Source organism: Synchytrium microbalum (genome assembly GCF_006535985.1).
Source record: "Synchytrium microbalum strain JEL517 chromosome Unknown SmJEL517_scf0002, whole genome shotgun sequence".
NCBI classification, from domain to species: Eukaryota; Fungi; Chytridiomycota; class Chytridiomycetes; order Synchytriales; family Synchytriaceae; genus Synchytrium; species Synchytrium microbalum.
The window spans coordinates 1,308,144-1,328,482 of NW_022158351.1; the positions used below are offsets into that span (position 1 = coordinate 1,308,144).

Sequence of the window (20,339 nt, forward strand, 5' to 3'; positions counted from 1 at the left end):
GATTCAACCAAACTGATTTCAAACTCGACAAGCTTTATACGGAGCTGATTCAACCAAAGTTCATTCAAACACGACGATGCTTAATAGATCCAGCAGTAGCATTTCGTGGTGGTGCAATGGGCTGAGATCCACTACTTGAATGAGTACTGGCGACATCATCCATCGAATCCATGTTTCTCGACGAGACTGTACGAGGACTATAAGGTGGTATATGTGGTTGCGTTGGAGAAAGGTTTCGTTGTTGGCGAGGAGTTGCGGGTCTTGCATGATACACATCAGACGCACCCAACGCGGCTGGTGCCAGTTGACTATGCGACGTGTAGGTGGGTTGCTGTGGTATGTTGTCACCGTAGTATGGATGTGACATGGCAAGCCCACTTGAAGATAATGGCAGTTGATCTTTGGGATAATAAAATCCTGAAGGTGGTAAGCCTGTTGGTTGTAAGCTTCTTCTTATAAAGGAATCCATGGACTTGAGTGGCCTATGATAGACATTCATTCGTTTAGACTCTTTTTTGCCCGTCCGACAAGTGTTTGCAACCAAACACCTTACTTGTCTAGATCAACATCAAGCTTTGGTAGCGCTGGCCCAACATTCAATCCAACAGGTGGTGGAGCTCGCTTCGGCAATGACGGATCATACGACTCGTATTCACCTTCGCCCCTTTGAGCTCGTTCTTGTGCTTCAAGTTTCGCAGCACGACGTGCTCTTTCAACACGTTTACGAGATATCTTTCGTAATAATTGATCAATCCTAATTTGCAAAGATTGCATCAGTAAACAGAAATACTCCTTTTTGTTCTTACTTTGACGATGCTGTTCAATGATTCCAATGCGTATTCTGCGACAATTCCAAGTAAACCCTAATTCCTAGACACGTTCCAAGCTTACCTCTTGTCAATCTTCTTACAACAGTATTCCTTCAAATTGCCTTGAATCACACAAACCAAAGGAATATACATGAGACCGGCAACCAGAAGCGAAGTAAGAGAAATGGCGGCCATAAGGACTGTGAATGAGGACAAGACAAGACCAAGGACTTCGACCTTGTCTGGTCGAGCAACAATACTCGAGACAGCAACATAGAAGGCTGTAAAGATATCTGGTGATTTTGTTGCGGGTACATTTGCAACAACCTATTCTCTGTCTATGTGAGAATTTTTCTTTTGTTTGTTCTCAGTGAATGCGACAGGAACGAGACTTACGATGTCGAAAAGATTGAGCGCGTTGATGAGTTGACGTGGGAATTCAGCCAACAAGAGTCGTTTCCAACCTATTGGTTTGGATGCATTGAAGAGTTTGCAAAAGGATGGCACGTCAGTGAAAAAAAAAACGCAGCAAGGATAGATCCGTACCTTTGAGAGAAAAGAAGACAAAGAATGCCAGAGCATCTATGCCTTTCTTCGAGTTGGAGATTTGATTGAATAAGCAATAATGAGGATAGCTGAAAAGAGAGTCAGTACAGTGAACTGGATGGATGTAGCTCGTCAAACACAAGCCCGTCCCTTCACACAGATTTTACCTCTTGAGCGAGTAGTAGCGATAGGCAATAGTACTAGTCAGCGCATAACTAATATCGCGACTAGCAATAATGACATTTGCTCTCTTCACATCCAGATACAAGAGCAAGAATGTGATTAATATGGTAGCCGAAATAATCCACACTCTGGCATTGAGAGGTATCAACCGAGTAGCAATTCCTCCATTCACACAGGGAGTGAAGCCGCCTTGAGCAGAACAGCCTGTATTGTTTGCGTTTGTGATTGCATTTGAAAAGGAGCCAGTGATGAATAGAGACACGACGATGGCGATATCTGCCATGTACTAGAATGTGAATGGTGAGGTTGAGGATGACACATTCAGGAGCAAGGGATCACTGCAAGCTTTCAGAGTTGCAAACAAGCGTGGAAGCTAATAGACACAACATACCACCAGAATGGACTTTAGTGTCATGATAAAGACACTAGAGTATGCCAGTCTTCGATAAGCTCCAGGATCAGCAAACTCGTCCACGTTGATAAAGTCAAACTAGAAAAGGGAATGAATGTGTGTGAATGTTGGTATGATTTTGGCTCGATTCTAGATATATGAAAAGCAGGTTGGATCAGGTATCAGTACCTTGTGATCGAGTAGTTCTTCCCGTTTCCATGAGCTCCCATCGCAACAGGAAGACTCATCCATTACGGCCCTTCTTTTGAGCTCTCTATAATCTCTGGTCTTGAATGGTGTTGTCGACACAAGTAAAGCAGGTGATCAGCGAACAGTCAGCGTATATAATTATGTCTTGTGAAAGTACGCAGACGTGCGACTCAGTCCAAATCACCGCTCAGGTTGTTCTGCTTCGTCAAACAAACTGGTGTCGATGATGTGCACGAAGCCATTGAATGTAAACAATAGAAACGACGTACTTCTTTTATTGATAGACCAATTTTCCACGCGATCTGGCATTTCGAGTATATATGACGAGCCTGGATGACGAGTCTCTCTGCATACCTGCAAATGAATGACTTTTATAAGCTCTTGAAACTCGACATAGTCCAATCTTCAACACAGCTACTACGGCAACAAGGGCATAAAAGGACTACATTTACAAGCTATTATACCGTTGAAACATGCCTTGTCCAGAAAGGGTATGAGAGCATCTGCTTCGTGAAAGAAGCTACTTCAAACTAATACATTTCAACCCTCCAGATACTCTTTTTTGTTGATGTGGGCCAAGAAATGGGCACAGCTGAACTCAAACCACCTGGATCGTATGTATTTTAATCACTCTATTCATGCATTCTTCTATTTTCTCGTTGTTGGCATGCACATTAGCAAAACACATCAAACGAGCCTTGTTACTTTCGCGTCACTCGAACTTACACCATCTCACGCGTTGACATCCCTACAGGACACGACTCAACATGACCAAGAGACTGATAAAGCGATTCGTATGGCTCAAATCTCATTTGTTGAAAGATCATGAGTATGGACTGGTCGAGCTGGGGAATGAGGCAAATTGGGTATGTACTGCGGTGTCATTACGTACTTGTTTATGGTCTTCCTGTTGTATGTTGACATGTTCCCGTTGTATATTGAATTGAAGAATAGTGATTGTTGTGTCATTCGTACCAATTGACTCTTCTTTTGCTTTCACTGTGTATTGTAGACGTGTCGCTCACTCACACACTCCCTATCTTAGCATACTCCTTTTACTTCAGATCCAGAAAGCATTATCGGAGGTGTCGATTCTCTACAACGACAAGATGACCCATTCAACAGTCTGAACTCTGATAGCATCCTCGAAACATTGTAAGTGACAATAAACAACCAGCAAAAAAATATGAATCTACTTTCATCAAATGTGATGCAAAGGAGTGCTGCTCACAAACTAACTCACTTCTAACCTCCCTCCCATTCTGTAGACTACAAGCACAACCAGAAAACCCAAAAACACCAGAATCCCACTCCCTCCGCGCAATAATCATATACGGCCGCTCCAATGTCCTCCCCACAGTCCCATCTCCCGAACTACTTGACAAGGTCCGCGCAAACCCTGCCATAACAATAGATTGTGTCTACTTGCACGGACTGGCTCGTGATTATGGAGAGATGGTGCAAGAAATCTATGAGAGACTCACTGAATTCGAATTGAGAGAGGACATGTATTCGTTCGAGTTATCACAACGTGCTCCAAGGTAAACATATGGATTTGCGCCTGACTTTTTTGCAGACCTAGGTGTATTTACGCCTTGCACTCAATGATGAATACTAACCTCGTTTGAAATAGGTATGGGATTGCTATGACGCAACTGGTATCACACCCGGCACAACGAGTTCACCAGGCCCGTGCTTTTCCTATCGTGATTAATCAATAACGAGCAAGGGAAACGATTCAATTAGCTAGACTTCGTAAAACTCTCCTTGTACCATATAAAACATATATATTCCAAGCACCCCATTGCAATTTGCCAAGAAGAAAATATATTAGGTTCTTTATACACAAGAGAGAGAGAGATCTGCCAAAAACAGTTTATGATAAATGGGGGTTGATTTGTATTAATCATAACTCATGATCGAGATCTAGCTGGCGTATGAGCTAGTGATGGATTCTTTACCCGTTGTCCCGACGAGCTACTACTCTTCAGTGATCCAGCCACTGGTTGTCTCGTATTGTAATTCCCATCCGCTCCTCTCCCATACCCACTCTGCTGCTGCTGCTGCTGATACGCAGACTCCTCATACGGCGCCTGATACTGCGTCTGGTTATAAGAAGTCTGCTGCTGCTGTGTCTGGTAGCTATTATACGGCGTATCACCATCATCAGCCGCCTGTTGATAATACGTATCATCGTACTGTCCAGCAGTAGGCGTAGGCGACGACCATTCATCTTCCGGCTGCAATGCCGTAAATATGGAGTCTCTCGCACCCATTTCATCGTCCTGGCCAGTCGCCATGCTGTACTGTGCTCGCATATGCTGCATCGGGTACGTGGTTGCTCCTGCTGATGTGGATGCTATAGACAGTGGTGGTATCTCGTGGTTGTCAGATGTTGCATAGTATCCATCATAGTCTGATGTGCTCGTCACTATCGCTGATCCGGATGGCTCGGAGTATGGATCTCCGTACGGTGAGTATACGTTGGCCGGTACTGCTGGATACTGATATTGCTGTTGTTGTGATTTACTAGCTTTGCTACCATTACTTACATTCGTAGCATACTGCCCTTTACTACTGTTGCTAACATGCGTCAAATAGGGGTCCTGAGATACTCCCATCGTGGTCACTGGATATCCGTTCTGGTCATTTCCACCATATCCCATGTATGCGTCTGGCGGTGCAACTGTTTCTGGTGGGTATTTCACGTTCGGATCATATTGTCCGTATGGGTCGTATGCGTATGGGTCGTATCCTTGATCGTAGCCATATCCATATCCGTTTGCATATGCGTATGCTTGCTTTTCTTCCCATGAGTCGGGACGGCTGTTGGCGTCACCTTCTGTGAGGTACGAGTCACGGATTTCTTCTACTTTGGGATGTTGCTTCTTCTTTTTTCGGCGCAACATTTCTTCGATTCTATGGTGAAGGATAGGGGGTCAGTTTCTGATAAACGTTAAGATGGGAGAAAAAAGGTGGAATCGGCAGAAAATATACCTCTTGTCGATTCGTTTACACACGTATTCCTTCAAGTTGCCTCGAATAATACATGCTAGAGGTATGTACGAGACACCAGAAATGACCAAACGACCAAACGACACAATCCATATAGAAACTGTAAATGTAGCCAGGATCAAAGTTGCCGTGACAATCTAGATTGACGTTGTGTATTTTATTAGTATGTTGTGGTCATGAAAGCCGGAGAAGAGACGACTCACGTAAGGGTATTTTGCAACTATAGAGGAAAGAGCTGATCCATAAGCGATAAAGAGATTTGCTTCTCGTTTTGGCATATTGGAGACCATCTGTGTACGAAAAAAACGTCAGTAACATTGATATCAGTCTTACTGCTTGATTTTTTTGGCAACGTTACGTACAGCATCGTAAATGTTCATCCCGTTGAGCAACACACGAGGAAATTCAGCTAGTACCAGTCTCTTCCACCCTATCATGTGCAGATTGTAAGCCAACAAAAAAGGGATAAACAACGTTTTCAACAAACAACATACCCTTCAGACCAAAGAACACAAAGAATGCCAACACATCCGTTCTCTTTTGCGCATTACTAGCTTGAGCGACAGCCTTCTTGTTATTATCAAGCTGAGCAAACAGTATCGTCGAGAAGAAACAAAAATGTGGATAACTACAAGCAAAAAAGGCATCAGATCTATCATCCAATTAAACTCAACTAGTCAACCAACCTCCTCAGCGTATAAAACCGATAAGCAATAGTATTCGTAAAAGCGTATGCAATATCACGACTCCTCAGCACAATCCTTGCTCTCCGATAATCCAGAAAGAGTAGAGCAAAAGACACGATAATGGAGCCAGCCATGAGCCACGGGCGAACATAGAATGGAATGTAGTTTGTAGTGACACCACCAGGTATACAGACGTTTCCAGCGGCGGTACAACCAGACGTATTCGCAACAGCTTGACTAAACGCTCCGTTGATGAGCAGGATGGCAACGATACCTAGAGTATATGGAATTGTCAGAAGGAATTCCAATGGGCGCCAATGTCATCGCATACGCAATACCTATATCGGCCATATACACGAGCACAGACTTGAGCGTAAGGAGAAAGACACCCGAGTACGATATTTTGGCTACTAGTTGTGGTGAAGCATAGCTCTCGACATCGATACCGTCGAACTTGTGTTCAGGTATTGGTTCCCTTTGCCATGCTGTCGCGTCTTCATCGTTGCCACATCCACACGACATTGTAATATATAGCTGAAATGTTCGGTCCTAATGTGTAGGGTCTATAACACACCCTCGACCAAAGCAAGCCTACGGTCGAAACCAGTAGCTTCTAGATATATGTAAGCTGCCAAAGTAAGCTTGAAGATGGTTGATTTGTTACCAAGTCGAATGCCAAGTTCCACTAAAAGCGAAGAAGGACTGGTTGGTGGACCTAGGCAACTGCCGTTATATAGATGGGCGATGCTAGACCTAGATATGTGAATGGTTGCGATTGAGCTTGAATAAACTCCTCGCTCTTGCTTTTTTACTCTCCGAATCACCTAGGTGTTTTTCCTATAGGAAATGGCCGTTTTGGACTGTCTTGCCTCTTTCGTTCTTTTCGTCACAGAGGACAGCACAATTACAAAAGCGAGATAGCCAGTACTATGGGATTGCGTTATTGCGATAAATGGGATCCGCCGTTGTAAATGCCAAGCTTCCTTTTCTGGATGCTGTCGAATAGCTTTGTATGGAAACTTTTTGATTGTTCACAGCTCCAAGTTCAATAGTGATCGCTCCAAGTTACATCGGATTTGCATCTCCTGGCACATGGCTTATATATTCAAATCAGTCATGTTCGTTTCGTTACCGCTCCTCAAACCCTCCTTCATGCTGTTTGCCCACATCAAACAAACCAGAATACAGGCGGAATTGTACGTGTGTGGAATTGATCAAACAGGAGGAGGTAATTCACAAGTTTACAACGGATACAATCGTTCATATTGCTGAATAAATGGAATGGTGAAAGAGCTTGTAAGCGACCGCATAGTAATTGGGCTTTGTATCCAAAGTGATACGATCGTGATAGAGTTTCAAACTGCATCAGTAATCCTCTGTTTGAAAAAAATGTATTTGGTACCTGAGCACTACTATAAAAAAGGGGACTAATAGAATGTACAATAAAAGCGACTATAAAGCAAACCTTGTCCCTGCCACTGTTGTACTGTGATTACGCCTAAGTTGTTTGTTGGAGACTGCTTTCCATCACGATAGAGATTACTCCATCCTAACATATACTAGCAAGACTGCAGAGAGCCAATGCTGCTTCCCGAGTGTCAATGCCTCCAGCGACGGATTTCCTTCTAGCAGCCTGAGGCGATGAACCATGGTCCGATTCTTCAGAGGTCGAAGCAGGAGATGGAATCGATTGCTCCACATCTCTCTGCTGCTTGTTCTTTATACTATATGGTGTATATCGGGGAGATGATTTCGGTGTTCGGATCTGTTGACTGTGGTTGTGATTCTCGTTAGTCCTCGAAACCAGAGCCTGCAGGTGTTTTATATAGTCGATTGCACTTTGAAGCACGTCCACTTTGTGCATGTTGGAGTTGGATACTTGCGGTATGACGGATTGTAGTTCTGATATCTGTGGCAAATTGACATGTGTCAGCTCGAATGTTCATTTTGCATAAACACACACCATTGAAGTGATATTAAGGGTAAAATTGAGTGAAAATGACTGTAAAGTACCTTGTCGTTAATCTTTTCACGTCTCCTTCGTTCCACTTGTTTATGTGTCGTCTTTCGCTGCACCTCCTTGTCCTCATCCTCTATACTATCCTGTCTCGGGCGATCCAGCGCGACTACAGCATTGACAGAGGTCGGTTTGGGCGCTATAGATATCGACGACAATTGTATAGGCATTGCAACAGCAGGTTTTGACATGTCGAGAGTGGATGCACGTGAAATTCCTTGTGGATGCTGCATGAGATATGGCGTTTGAGTGGTGTAATGTGCCTGACTACGATTATGATATGGTAGCATTTGCGTATGGTAGTGCGGGAAATGTGCGGGATTTTGCTGTTCTTGATACTGCTGCTGTTTCTGAGCTGGCAGATTTCTGGATCCGTTGGCTGTGGAATAGTGTAAATAGTGTGAATTCATGTCGGTAGAGGGATGATGATGCACGATCTATACTATAGTTGGCGAGAGTCCTTCGAAATGTCGACGTTATCTCGTATCAGCCTGGTGTTCTTTTTTTGTAAAAAGTGAAAATTGTTAAGACCGGCTTTGACACATGCTGAAACAAACGACCGACGTTGGCCTTACGCAATCAGCTCTAGGTTTCCGATCTATTAGGGACGACGACGATGAGATCTGCTCCTCTCTCTGATACAACCGTACCTTTGCTTGTACTTGCTTGATATGGAGCCGGCGCTTGGAGAAAACGAATGCAACCGTCGTGATAAAATCGAGATATTGCTTTGTTTTAAATCACTTCAGATCATCCATCTACGCGTGCACGTGTATACGTATTGAATCACGAGCTAAAACCATACCGAACTCTCGCAGAGTGCTCCTGGGCCCACTTTTACAAAACCCCAAGCCCCCAAGGGCGTTTCTGACGACTTTCACGTGTCAGTGGATGGAAGTACAGACCACAGTCATTCACAAAACGGCTCCAGACAAGAGTAGAAGAGAATAAAAATTGTCAATTGTCTATAGAAATGTACTTTTTCCTTCGACAAGCTAATATACGACAACGAATGTCACCACACAGAAAAACAACACACTACATGAAGTTATATACCACCATCTTCAACCACACAGCCAACCAATCAAAATTTTGCCAAATGCACCCGAATATGTGGTTGATCAACCACGGATTGGCAATTCATGGTTGTGTTCCATCGACTTGCTAGTACGAAACTTCCAGACACCCTTGTTATCCTTGTCTTCATACAAGATAACATGCATTTCACACCCAGAAGTTCGTTTCTTCTTGTTCTTGTCTTCGTCAGAAGAGTTGTTGCCATTATTGACACGGTCTCGCATTTCACACACCAAGACGACTATAAACGTAAGTTAAGTGAGATAAGGGATTTGTCCGTCAAAAGACCAAATCACCGACGGACGAGAGTCCATTATACTACACGCCAGACGATTTCTTACTGTATGAAGTACGAGATGTCCTGATATTGATTGCAAAGCCCGATTGCAATGCAACGTCTTTTACATACTTGATTGCTGATGCCTATTGAAGATGAAAGATTCAGTATGACAGTAATTAGGCACACGAGTACAGTAACAATGTGCATAATGTGCAACAACCACCAACAGTCCATGTGCAAAGTTGAGTCAACAACGACCAACAAAGCACACTTACACGATCATCGAAGCTCTGATCTTCATTAATCTTATCAGTAAAGTTGCACGTAAGTGTCTGAGTAAGCTGACTCGGCTGGCTGCCTTCAACACGACGTGCAACCACACCAGGAGATCCAGACGAAGCACTTCGTTGACGAGTACCCATTGGACTTGCGCGAGCCTTTGATGGCAGAGTACGGGCTCGACGACGAGTAGTAGCAGTCCTTTTAGTAGCAGAGCCTGACGGTGAGTATTCGCCGTCATCACCATCTTCGTCAGACTCGCTCTTGACTTGAGTGTACTCTGCGTCGTCTTCCTTGCTCATGGATGCAAACGAAGACAGCGGTGGTGTTGCTATAAATCCAGAGTCTAGACGTTGCTGCTGTTGTTGAGGGATTACATTACTACTACCATCGTGGTTGTGGAAGAGTGGGAAAGCCGTTTGCATATTGGTATTGATTTGTTGGTCATAATAAAATGGTTGCTGTTGTTGTGGTTGTTGTGCTGGTTGACTATTGTACTGGTATTGTACTGGCGGAAGTGGTTGTGTAAATGCATTACCATTCTCATACACAACAGACCTGCGATGAGGAACCATAAACTGAGGCTATAATGGAAAAGCTCATGTCTTGTGAGCTCAATTTTTGTCGATTGTAGCTACAACAAGCTGCCGCAGAAACAAATGTGATGAAACTATACGTATAGCCCTTACCATCATAGAGTCCGAGAATTCATCATAGTAGATGACAGATTCGATACGCATCATCCCATCGTCAATCAATACAGGATAAAAGTCGTGACTAACGGAAGGACGATGTTGCTGATCAAACATCCCAAAAGGCATGATATCGTCACGACCTTCTACGACTCCACGAGACGATAGAGGTATCTTCCAGTCTTCAGTAGAGAGTACATTAGATACTGGAATGGTTTGTAACGAGGTGTCTGGGAAGTAGCTTGTTGGTGTAGTTGTGGTTTGTTGAGGATCAAAATGTTGGCCAAAGAACATGTTAATGTCCAAGACACTTGAACGGCGACGGTCGTATTGGGCTGAACGTTCCGTTTCGATCATGTTTATAAGCTTGTGGTTTGCAAGTTTGCAAATTCTAGCAAAAGTAAAAGGCGTGAGTGGAGATCCAACAACTCTTCACAGTGCAAGGAACCCGTTATAGCAGTTGGCAAGGCTTACATGTAAATATATGTGCAGTTGCAGTGCACACAGCTTCTCAGAAGTCTCACGTAGGTCAGTTTCAATTGTCCGTGCAAAGTGTGATTTCTTTGAGTGCACACCTCACAAACTTACAGCTCCCAAACGGAATCGGGATCCACTTAGAAGATATACAGTGTAAGTCATTGACGTGTCAGGCCGCGCCATTACTGACAACTTGTTTCTAAAAACCCGTAATATCATTTTGAAGTTCGTCTATGAGACAAAAATTGTTTGGACACTTTGAACATCCCAACAATTCACACCAAACAAACACTAATTTGTTCTGCAGTCCCTGTGAAAGATTGAGAGCCACAAGTTTCGTTTGATTTAGCATTCTTATCACGGGCCAAAGTTACTTGGTGAGGCTTTTGAGTCTGCCCCACAATCACATCACTAAGCTAAAATTAACGGTTGGATTTAGGCGAATTTGGCATCCATAACAACCTTCTGGCACGGTCTGCTCCGGTCTTGAACGTAAGCATCGTTGCCGCTTGGAAGCCTAAGGTCAACATTCAACCCCAAGGACTAAGGCAATCGCTCAACAACGCCAAACCCAATCTTTGATTAGAACGCCTTTCGATCTCAAATGCTTTGCATATCATGCATCGCCGCCTTCAACTTTGGCGTCATCCAAATCGTCACAATCGGCCTCATTGTCTGGGCCATAAGACCGACATATCCAAAGAGCTTCCTCGTGAGGCAGTTTGAGATGGCCTCTGGAGTATTGGTAACTGAAGGACCTCTTGTTCTCGCTAACATGTCCCTGTTTACTATTGCTGTGGCTGGCTTCTTTGGGGTCTTCCAATTCAGGTTGGTATTCACGCTGACTGACTTGAACGCCTCTATTAACGACTTTAATAGTTTAGGCCGATTCTTCTTGGGACTTGCAGCGGTCAAGCTTTTCGTATATCCGTTACTCCACCTGAATGGATACGCATCTAAAGCTGAGGCCGAAGCTCAAGTGAAGAAGATGTATGCTTCAATGTCGACATACAGGGCTACGAGTGACGGTGCGGATGATCTTCCCGTTATAGCGCCAGCAGCACCAGTGTTTGTGACGTCAGCCACCATTCCCGTCTGGGTGCCATGGAATGTCAAGGTTAATCAAGACAGTAAGATTGGTACTTATCCTTTCATGATCATTGTTGACCACCTAACCGTAAACATAGTCACTTATGCAACGGATGAAGAGATGCGAAGTGCTGGCAGGATCGGTGCGAGTTACTTAAAACTCGACGTGATTACACCCAACAAGGGCTCCATAACACACTTAAAACCTGTGTTTGTCTATATACACGGCGGCGCATGGTCGGTTGGAAGCAAAAACCCAACCATACCCGGTGTTTACCATATGGCGACGAAGGGTTGGGTCGTAGTGAATATCAATTACCGAATGTACCCTCTGGTAAATTATCCAACCCATTTGATTGATTGTAAGCGAGCTATGAGATGGGTAAAGCAGAATATTTCAAGGTGTGTGTCTTCCTGTTTCAAGCTCGAATTCATTGGAATTAACTCTTATCGTTCATAGCTATGGCGGAGATCCAGAGTTTGTTACAGTTGGAGGTGGCAGCGCCGGGGCTCATCTCGCAGCAGTACTCGCCTTGAGCAGTGACAGACCTGCGTATCAACCAGGTTTTGAGGATGTGGACTTGTCCGTCAAGGCCTGTGTTGCCTACTACATGCCGTGTGATGTCACGTCTCGGATCGACAGCAGCGGAGTCGAGAGTACAGAACGCGGATTCCCAGAATGGTTTGCCAAAGTATTATGTGGATTTCGGTCATATGAGGAGAATTATGAGTATTTAAAGTACGATCATTCGCCGATACATATGCTTGAACGGCAAGCCACGTCGCCAAAGGGGATTCCGCCGTTTTTCCTAGTACATGGGGTATGCCACTCCCTCTTCCCATTAAAATCTGAATGCTTGCTAAAGCCCATCGATTTTTAGACACTGGACAATTTGGTTGCTGTAGAATTGTCACAAAAATTCAAGAAAAGATGCCAAGAACTAGGTGGAAGATGCTATTTTCTGGAGCTGAAGGGCGCTCACCATGCTTTTGATGTGCTACAGTCACCAAGAAGCAGGTACTCGTTTTGGGCAATGGAACAATTCTTGGAAAGTGTGTATGATAGGAGACGGCGACGTCTTCATGTTTTGTAAATTGCAAGTAGTATCAAGTAGTAGTTTGTATAGAAGTAGAGCACGTTAGAAGTAGTCAATATAAAGCACGAGTCAAAACAGGCTTCCAGACATGCTTGCGTTGAAGCATATCGCCAAATCCACCAATCTACGCAAACGACAAGAGCACTCGACGGACTGGTGGACAAGGCCAATTTCCACCAGATATAGCAGTTTCCCCTGCGGATTAATGGAAGTACTTTTTTTGACCTTCTTTAGTGCCCGTTGTAGTGCTCGCCGTGGTCAAAAGATTGGCCGGCTGGACACTGGCAACAATTTCGTCATTGAAATTTCACAACTTTTTCACGTTCTCTCACACCAACCTCATTCGAATCTAGGCCAGAAATCTGAATCTTACAACAAGGAAAAGCCTTGATCTGCGTATCAATATGCCTCAAGATACCTTTCCACCTCTCAAAAATCTCGTGGGTTCGCCTGTCGAAAATTTACTTGTCGAAAGTGGAGCAACCAAGAGGATTACAACATCCATAGATACATCCTTATCATCTATACCTCACGATCAAACCACTCCCGTATCAGGATACGAGTCAGAATCCGACTCTTCCATAGAACATCAACGGTTTCGTCGCCAACCGCACCAACTTAAACGGATTGCACAATTATTGGATCATCCATCTAGTGATTCTGACTCGACTCTAGTGTGTTCGAACAACACTGCTTTAATTGGAAGTCCTTTGGCTTCTAAGGATGAAGAAGCACCAAATGATGAGAAAGTTGTCGTTGTGGAAGACGATAGGTGGGTTTGACACGCTTGAATTCTGGTAAAAAAATCGTTTACTAATCCTGTCTCAATAGATATGGTGATCCGCCAGATGGTGGACTTCGAGCATGGCTTGTAGTTTTAGGATCTTTCCTAGTACATTTCTTGGTATGTGACAGAAGCTCAAACCACGCAGGGTCAATTGTATTGTTGATCCATTGACGCAAGAAGTGTTTCCACTTTCTCTTGGTTTTTATTGTTTTTAATCAATCGCCAATAGGTCCTTGGAATAATGTATAGTTATGGAGTCTATCAACAGTTCTACCTAACCCAAGGATTTGCCTCGAATTCAGAACTTGCATTGATTGGAACTTTCACATCCGCGACGATGCCTTTGCTTGGTGTGGTGTCTGGACGGCTAGCGGAGCGTTTTGGCTTCAGGACGATGATATTTATTGGAGCAACACTTATATTGATTGCACTCGTCAGTGCTAGCTTTACAACAACGACGTTATGGAGTCTGGTATTGACTCAGGGATTCTTGGGTGGTGTTGGGGCTAGCTTTTGTTTTTTCAGTGCTGTGTCGGTACCATCTCAGTGGTTCTCCACGAAGAGAGGACTTGCTACGGGGATAGCAGTCAGCGGCGCGGGTACGTGTCAGACCTATTTCCTGTTGGAGCAGAAACTGACAGGAGTTGATTCTAACCCTGTATTTCTAGGTCTAGGGGGGTTTGCTGTATCGCTGATTATTCGAAAGCTTCTAACGGTCGTTTCCATTCAGTGGACGCTGCGAATTGTTGGACTATACACTTTCGGTACGAGTCCAATCGCATCTCTGCGCGATTCTATATTTTGCTGACACCTATCTTTGCTAGTCGGCCTCCTCTTTGCCGGAGCTCTGATACGTAATAGGATACCATCAAACCGAAAGTCAAAGCTAGATTGGACTATTTGGAGGGACTACAAGTTCCAGTTATTATTCTGGGTTGGCCTGGTCAATAATATCGGCTACTTGATCCCTTCCACATTTATATCTGTTTATGCCACTCAATATGTGGGCTTGTCTGCAGACAGCGGGGCACTACTGCTATCAATCTGGAATGGATCTTCAGCTGCTGGCCGTATATTTATGGGCTTCTTCTCTGACAAGTACCTTGGACGTGTGAATACGCTGCTTGTATGCATGACATTGTCTGGCGCTTCCATGGTAGGGTTTGTATCTTCATTTCTGTAATATTTATCAGTGGTAGATGTTGGGAAAATTGATACCTCATTTGAATTGGATTCAACTATTGAGAATTCATATGGAACATCGTTGACACTTTTCTTGACCGTAATAGTTTCTGATATGGATGTTTGCAAACAACTACGCTATTCTGATTCTGTTTGTCGTCTTCAATGGCATGTTTGCTGGAGGTTATATCAGCAGTTTCCCTGTCGTGAATGCCGGTACGTCCTTCACAGTGTGTGTGAGTGTGAAATCTGAAAGCTCACATATCTTGTAGATCTATTTGGTAGTTACAGGCTTCCCAGTGTTAGTGGAATGCAATCTCTCGGAGCCGCCATAGGCAGCTTGATGAGTGCACCCATTGGAGGTGCTATTATTGATCGTTACGGCTTCCACCCCGCCATTGTCTTTGCAGGCGTTTCCACTCTAGTGGCAGCCTGTTTTGTATTTGCAGTCAAGATCTCGGTCAGTCCAAAGATCTTGAAACGCGTCTAGCTAAGATCTCTGTCGGGCTCTTTTGTATTGTCCTGACAATCAGACGCAATCCGACGCGTCCAGATCTCCGTATATTTGTCAAATATCCAAAATTGTATTTAAATATCAACCTTTCATACCATAATAGAGTTAGAGTCATAGAGTCTAGCAATGTTGACATTCGTCTTGCGCGATTGTTGCTCTGCTGGTATTGGTAGCCGGTTTCGCACGTAAACCTGACGGTAATAAGTATTTCCTAGGTGTCCCGATGCTCCTCTGCTGTGGTTTCAACTTGTTGATCTGGCTTCTTCGCTCACCAAACATCCTTCCCACAAAAAGCACAACAATATGGATTTCTGGTCCTTTACTACAGCCGCAGGCACTGTCCTGGCAGCAGGTGCAGGAGTCGCACTGACATATTACCAGCAAGCTAAAGCTGCCAAAGAGAAGAAATTCCAAGAACAAATGGGGTATGAAAAAATTTGGAAAATCTAAATTCAAAGAGACCGCGATTTGCCGCAATAATTGCTTGCTGATCAATCATTTACCTAGGCCTCGACGGCGGATTGTTATAGATAGGACACCTGCTCGTCGCTATGTACATCCTCCTCCCTCCACTCCTCAACATCAAACGAATGGTGACGGTGTTGCTGCGCCAGCTACTGGCAATGCGAATCATCCTACACATCAATTCAATATCAATACGCCTCAACATCGTATGTATTTACTATTGTCAATTCCTGGTTTTGGCGCTTTGATGGGAATTGTTAAAACCTTGTCTTGTTTAGAACCCTTTACACCTCATCACGCTCCAGCCGATGGACCTCTATTACCATATGCACAACAACCAGCGTTGGTATTCAATTATCCTATGGTTACCCCCGCTCCTGTTATGGAAATCATTCGAAACCCAATCAGAGTTCACTATAGAGGTAGGTGACTTTTAACCAGTACACAAAACGTTTAATACCACAACACACTAATCTTCATTTATTTTTATCCAGACCCAGGAGAAGTTGAAGCTAGAAATTATGAATTGAGTTTAGCCGCTGCAGCTGCAGCAGCTTCCTCCTCTTCAAATCCAAAAATCCCACCCAATGCACCAGAACCGTCTACAAATGGCCTCAAATTGGGCAAAAGAGATCGAAGTACGTCACCTCCTCGAGAGCCTCATCATAAAAGAGTAAATCTAGGTATAACAGATCGAATGAATGGTGGTCCAGTCACAGTTATAAATGGACAAACCAATATGCCTATAACAACTCCTCAGCATGGACGAATCGATACTTTCGGACTTCCTGATGAGCCAGCCTCTCAAGTCCCAACCATATCCACAAGTAGAGCTACTGCGTCCTCAACCTCAACGAGCACTACAGAAGATGCCGCAACCATGACACCTCAAACGTCTGGTTCTCGCTCGCGTAAACGAAGTGGATATGGATTGGATGATGAAGACGAAGAAAATGCTAGATTGGAAGCTGCCGGATACTATACAGGATCTACAGCCAAGAAACGTAAGATGGGAGGTACACGTCGTGATTCTGGTGCCCCAGACACACCATTGAATGTTGCACAGAGGAGGATAGCTAAGCAGAAGAAGCCTGAATCAGGACAGAGTTTGAGAAAGGTAAATGGCCATTTCCTAGAAAGAATCGTAAATAACGGATCACCAAGAGATTGACGCTTTTTTTGATTATAGGGCGCGACTCGGCCTCCATCTAGTCTCAGAAGGACAATTGTACCAGAAGAAGACGAGGATGAAGGAAAGGAAGATCAGGTAAGGTTCTAGTAACTCTTTCGATTGTGATATTTTTGTTGGCTCGTCAGCGATTTTAATCTTCACATTCCTTGAATTAGCCACCACTTTCAGAAAAACCGAGAGAAAAGGCCGTAGAACAGTCGGAGCCAGAAGCAGTGACAAAACCAGCTACTGCTCCAAAATCTATATTGAAAAAAACAGGTCGCCTCAAGCTATCGGCTGCCCGACGTCAATTGCCAATGCTTGACAGGAATGGATTGCCCGGGACGCCTCTTAAAAAGCCAATGTCAGATGCAGAGATTGCAAAACGCGAGGCAGAAATGTATGGCCCACCTCCTCCAATGCCCAATCAAACTAGGCCAATAGAATCAAAACCAGAAACAAGACGAGTCGACTTTGACCCAAAGCCTACCGTCAAGATAATTTCAACGGAAATACCATCCCCTACTACTCAGCCACCTTCAATGACCATGTTTGCTGGTATTAGTAACAATGCTGAACAGAAAACTGAAGTACCAAATACCTCTGTCCCAATGCTTGCTACCACGCTACCATGGGCAGCTCCAGTAGTCACTCCGCTACCTCTCCATGCCCAAGCAGCCGTGCCAGCTAGCACATCTCCCGTACCTTCATTGGCAAATTCAGCTGTGCCATTAATGTCGCCTATAAAAATTCTCGACTCTGGTTTGAAGAGCACGGCACCAACAGACTCTACAATAGCAACTCCTACTCCAGGTATAGTCCAACCTTCAGGAATAATATCTCCCTCGGCTCTGAATAAAACAGCAGTCAAACCACTTGCTCCATTTGGTGATATAGCAGCTACTACAATGCCTACTTTTGGAAATGGAAAAGCTACTACGTCCGCTTCGCCAGTAAGTAACTGGTTTCTGCACTTGTTATAATTTTTTTACTCGACCTTTGAATTTGCTTCCTTGAGTTTTTTCGAATGTTGGGCTGAACTCCAGGCTCATGAGCTGTACTTTTTAGACTCTCCCCACCTTCACCTTCGGAGGCCAAGGTGGTATGTCAGCATCACCAGGACAGCAGGCTCCCACACCAGCCTTTTTGACTGGAAGTACTACTATAGCTCCTGCTGCTCCGACAGTAATATTTGGTGCCAAACCAGTTGAAGCAGCCGCTACTACTAGTGCTATGACCTCGGTAGCACCAGCGTCATCAGTCCCATCTTTCAGCTTTGGAGGCCTTCCCGTACGTTGTCTGTTAATACTTTCTGGGCATAACATATCGGATGCAAGACACCAATAACATTTCTGTATTACTTAGGCTTCAATTGGATTGACTCTTGGTGTACCTCCAAAGACTAGTGTTGCAATGACCCCTGCTTCCTCTACTATTGCACCTCCAATTATGCCATTTACTTTGGCATTTGGAAGTGCGGGTCAAGAGAAGCCATCGTTCCCTACAGACCCAAGTGTGCGTAGTATAAATGCATTGTTCTGAAGTGGTTTGTAAGCTAACTTTTCAATTACGCTAGACTCCATTCGGTATGTTGGGAGCTACGACATCAGCTGCTGCATCAACAATAGCCACTCCAGCACAGACTCCCACTGCAATAGTGTTTGGTGGATTCGCTCCGGGAGGCGTAAAACCTAGTACTGAAGTAAAAGCTCCCACCACTCAGACTCAACCTCCACAGTTCACATTTGGGCGTCCTCCAGCACCGATAGTAACATCAAGTGCACCAGCTTCTACTGCGGCCTCTCCAGCTGGATTGGTATTCAATTTGCCAACTAGCACCACAGCTCCATCTACAGCAGCTGCCGCGACAACAGCTCCAGGAATGGCTGTTTATGGATTCGGTGGCCAACAAACTGGTGCTCCAAGTGGATTTGCTCCACAAACTACAAACGCCTTTGGCCAACAAGGTCAAAATGCATTTGTTGGGCCGCCTGCATTTGGTACACAACAGCAACAGCAGCAACAAGCTCAATCTTCAGCCGAAGCATCAAAACCAGCTGTAATGTCCTTCGGTAATAACAACAATAGTATTAATGCAGGTGGTCAGTCATTCCAATTTGGAGCCGGCAATGCTTTTGCAGCTCAACAACCTGCTGCTGGAACACCATCTCAACCACAACCAAATGCGTCTATAACATTTGGTAGTCCAGCCATTCCACCATCTACTCTAGCAGGAGGATTTGGTAGTCCATCGATACAACCAACCCAAGGCTTTGGCAGTCCATCAGTACAAGCACATCAACCATTTGGTAGTCCATCCGTAACACCAGGCAATGTAGCCCCTGTATTTGGAGGAGGTCAAGCAGCAACAACAGCTCCAAAGACGTTTCGTACCCAGCAACAACAGCAGCCAGCGTTTGGTACCCAGCAACAACAGCAACCAGCGTTTGGTATCCAACCACAACAGCAACAGCCAAACTTTGGCGGCTTTGGACAAAATATAGGTCAACAGCAACAACAACCAAACGGTGGACAAACTGTAGTAAACTTTGGTGGTTCTCCTGCTGGGTTTGGTGGACAATCTCAACAACAGCAACAACAAACTCCAGGTGGATTTGCAGCTTTTGGTAACAATGGCCAACAACAAGGGGCAGGAAATGGTGGCTTCGCTGGATTTGGTAATCAACAAGGTCAACAGCCACAACAGCAACAACAGCAACAACAACCTATGGCAGTTGCCAATGGATTCCCTGGTAGTAATAATAATAATACTAATGCATTCAACTTTGGTCAACCAGCACCAGCTCAACCAGGTCAGCCAGCCAATGGGTTTACTTTTGGCTTCACTGCAGGAGGAGGTATGGGTATGCCACAACAACAACAGCAACAGCAAATGCCTCAGCAACAACAAGGAGGGCCGCAATTCCAATTCAATGCTCCTACTGGTGATGCCATGTTTCAAGTTGGTGCAGGTGATAGGAAGATTGCCGGTATTGGAAGGAAGTTTGGAAAGAAAGGAGGAGGACGACGATAAAAACAAACATATATAGATTTCCATACATACTTCCAACATAAATACATACAGGTACGATGCCTTGTAAAAAATAACGAACCAATTAAGGGAAATAATAGAAATCGCATTTACATCCATATAAATTGTGAATGGCAAGTTTTTCTACGCGGTTGACACGCTTCTCCTCCTTTTCCAGCTTGTTTGGTTGGTTGGCTGGTTGATTTGCTCGATCCAATCACGTCCCAAATTTTTGCGTTTCGTCTTCCTTCTCGAAGTTGAACACCGCAAGGAGAGCTATATTGGCTCAGAAAGAGAGATAGATCACAGGTTATAGTCTGCATCCGACTCTGACGGGATCT

The 20,339-nt window shown here is 44.4% G+C and overlaps 5 protein-coding genes across 5 annotated transcripts; 3 read left to right on the forward strand and 2 right to left on the reverse strand.

Annotated features, from left to right (window-relative positions):
* Positions 1-64: 64 nt before the first annotated feature.
* Positions 65-2,181, reverse strand: SmJEL517_g00762 (uncharacterized protein; the record flags this gene model as incomplete). Its single annotated transcript, XM_031166691.1, has 8 exons — positions 65-482; positions 554-754; positions 892-1,136; positions 1,206-1,273; positions 1,356-1,444; positions 1,523-1,824; positions 1,930-2,028; positions 2,119-2,181. 8 exons carry the CDS (start codon positions 2,179-2,181, stop codon positions 65-67), a joined length of 1,485 nt encoding a protein of 494 aa, XP_031027374.1.
* A 540-nt stretch (positions 2,182-2,721) lies between these two features.
* On the forward strand, positions 2,722-3,860 carry SmJEL517_g00763 (uncharacterized protein; the record flags this gene model as incomplete). Its single annotated transcript, XM_031166692.1, has 5 exons — positions 2,722-2,753; positions 2,894-3,005; positions 3,185-3,294; positions 3,408-3,680; positions 3,773-3,860. 5 exons carry the CDS (start codon positions 2,722-2,724, stop codon positions 3,858-3,860), a joined length of 615 nt encoding a protein of 204 aa, XP_031027375.1.
* Positions 3,861-4,052: 192 nt separating this feature from the next.
* Positions 4,053-6,362, reverse strand: SmJEL517_g00764 (uncharacterized protein; the record flags this gene model as incomplete). Its single annotated transcript, XM_031166693.1, has 7 exons — positions 4,053-5,058; positions 5,137-5,291; positions 5,358-5,444; positions 5,517-5,584; positions 5,649-5,782; positions 5,841-6,114; positions 6,179-6,362. 7 exons carry the CDS (start codon positions 6,360-6,362, stop codon positions 4,053-4,055), a joined length of 1,908 nt encoding a protein of 635 aa, XP_031027372.1.
* A 4,904-nt stretch (positions 6,363-11,266) lies between these two features.
* On the forward strand, positions 11,267-12,845 carry SmJEL517_g00765 (uncharacterized protein; the record flags this gene model as incomplete). Its single annotated transcript, XM_031166694.1, has 3 exons — positions 11,267-12,153; positions 12,212-12,572; positions 12,633-12,845. The coding sequence occupies 3 exons, from the start codon at positions 11,267-11,269 to the stop codon at positions 12,843-12,845; spliced, it is 1,461 nt and encodes a 486-aa protein (XP_031027373.1).
* A 407-nt stretch (positions 12,846-13,252) lies between these two features.
* SmJEL517_g00766 (uncharacterized protein) lies at positions 13,253-20,001 on the forward strand (the record flags this gene model as incomplete). The annotated part of the gene is made up of 16 exons (XM_031166695.1): positions 13,253-13,620; positions 13,680-13,752; positions 13,865-14,234; positions 14,310-14,399; positions 14,460-14,791; positions 14,925-15,033; positions 15,090-15,277; positions 15,626-15,756; positions 15,839-16,002; positions 16,075-16,218; positions 16,291-16,913; positions 16,986-17,063; positions 17,144-17,920; positions 18,036-18,257; positions 18,333-18,482; positions 18,544-20,001. The coding sequence occupies 16 exons, from the start codon at positions 13,253-13,255 to the stop codon at positions 19,999-20,001; spliced, it is 5,277 nt and encodes a 1,758-aa protein (XP_031027370.1).
* Positions 20,002-20,339: the final 338 nt, after the last annotated feature.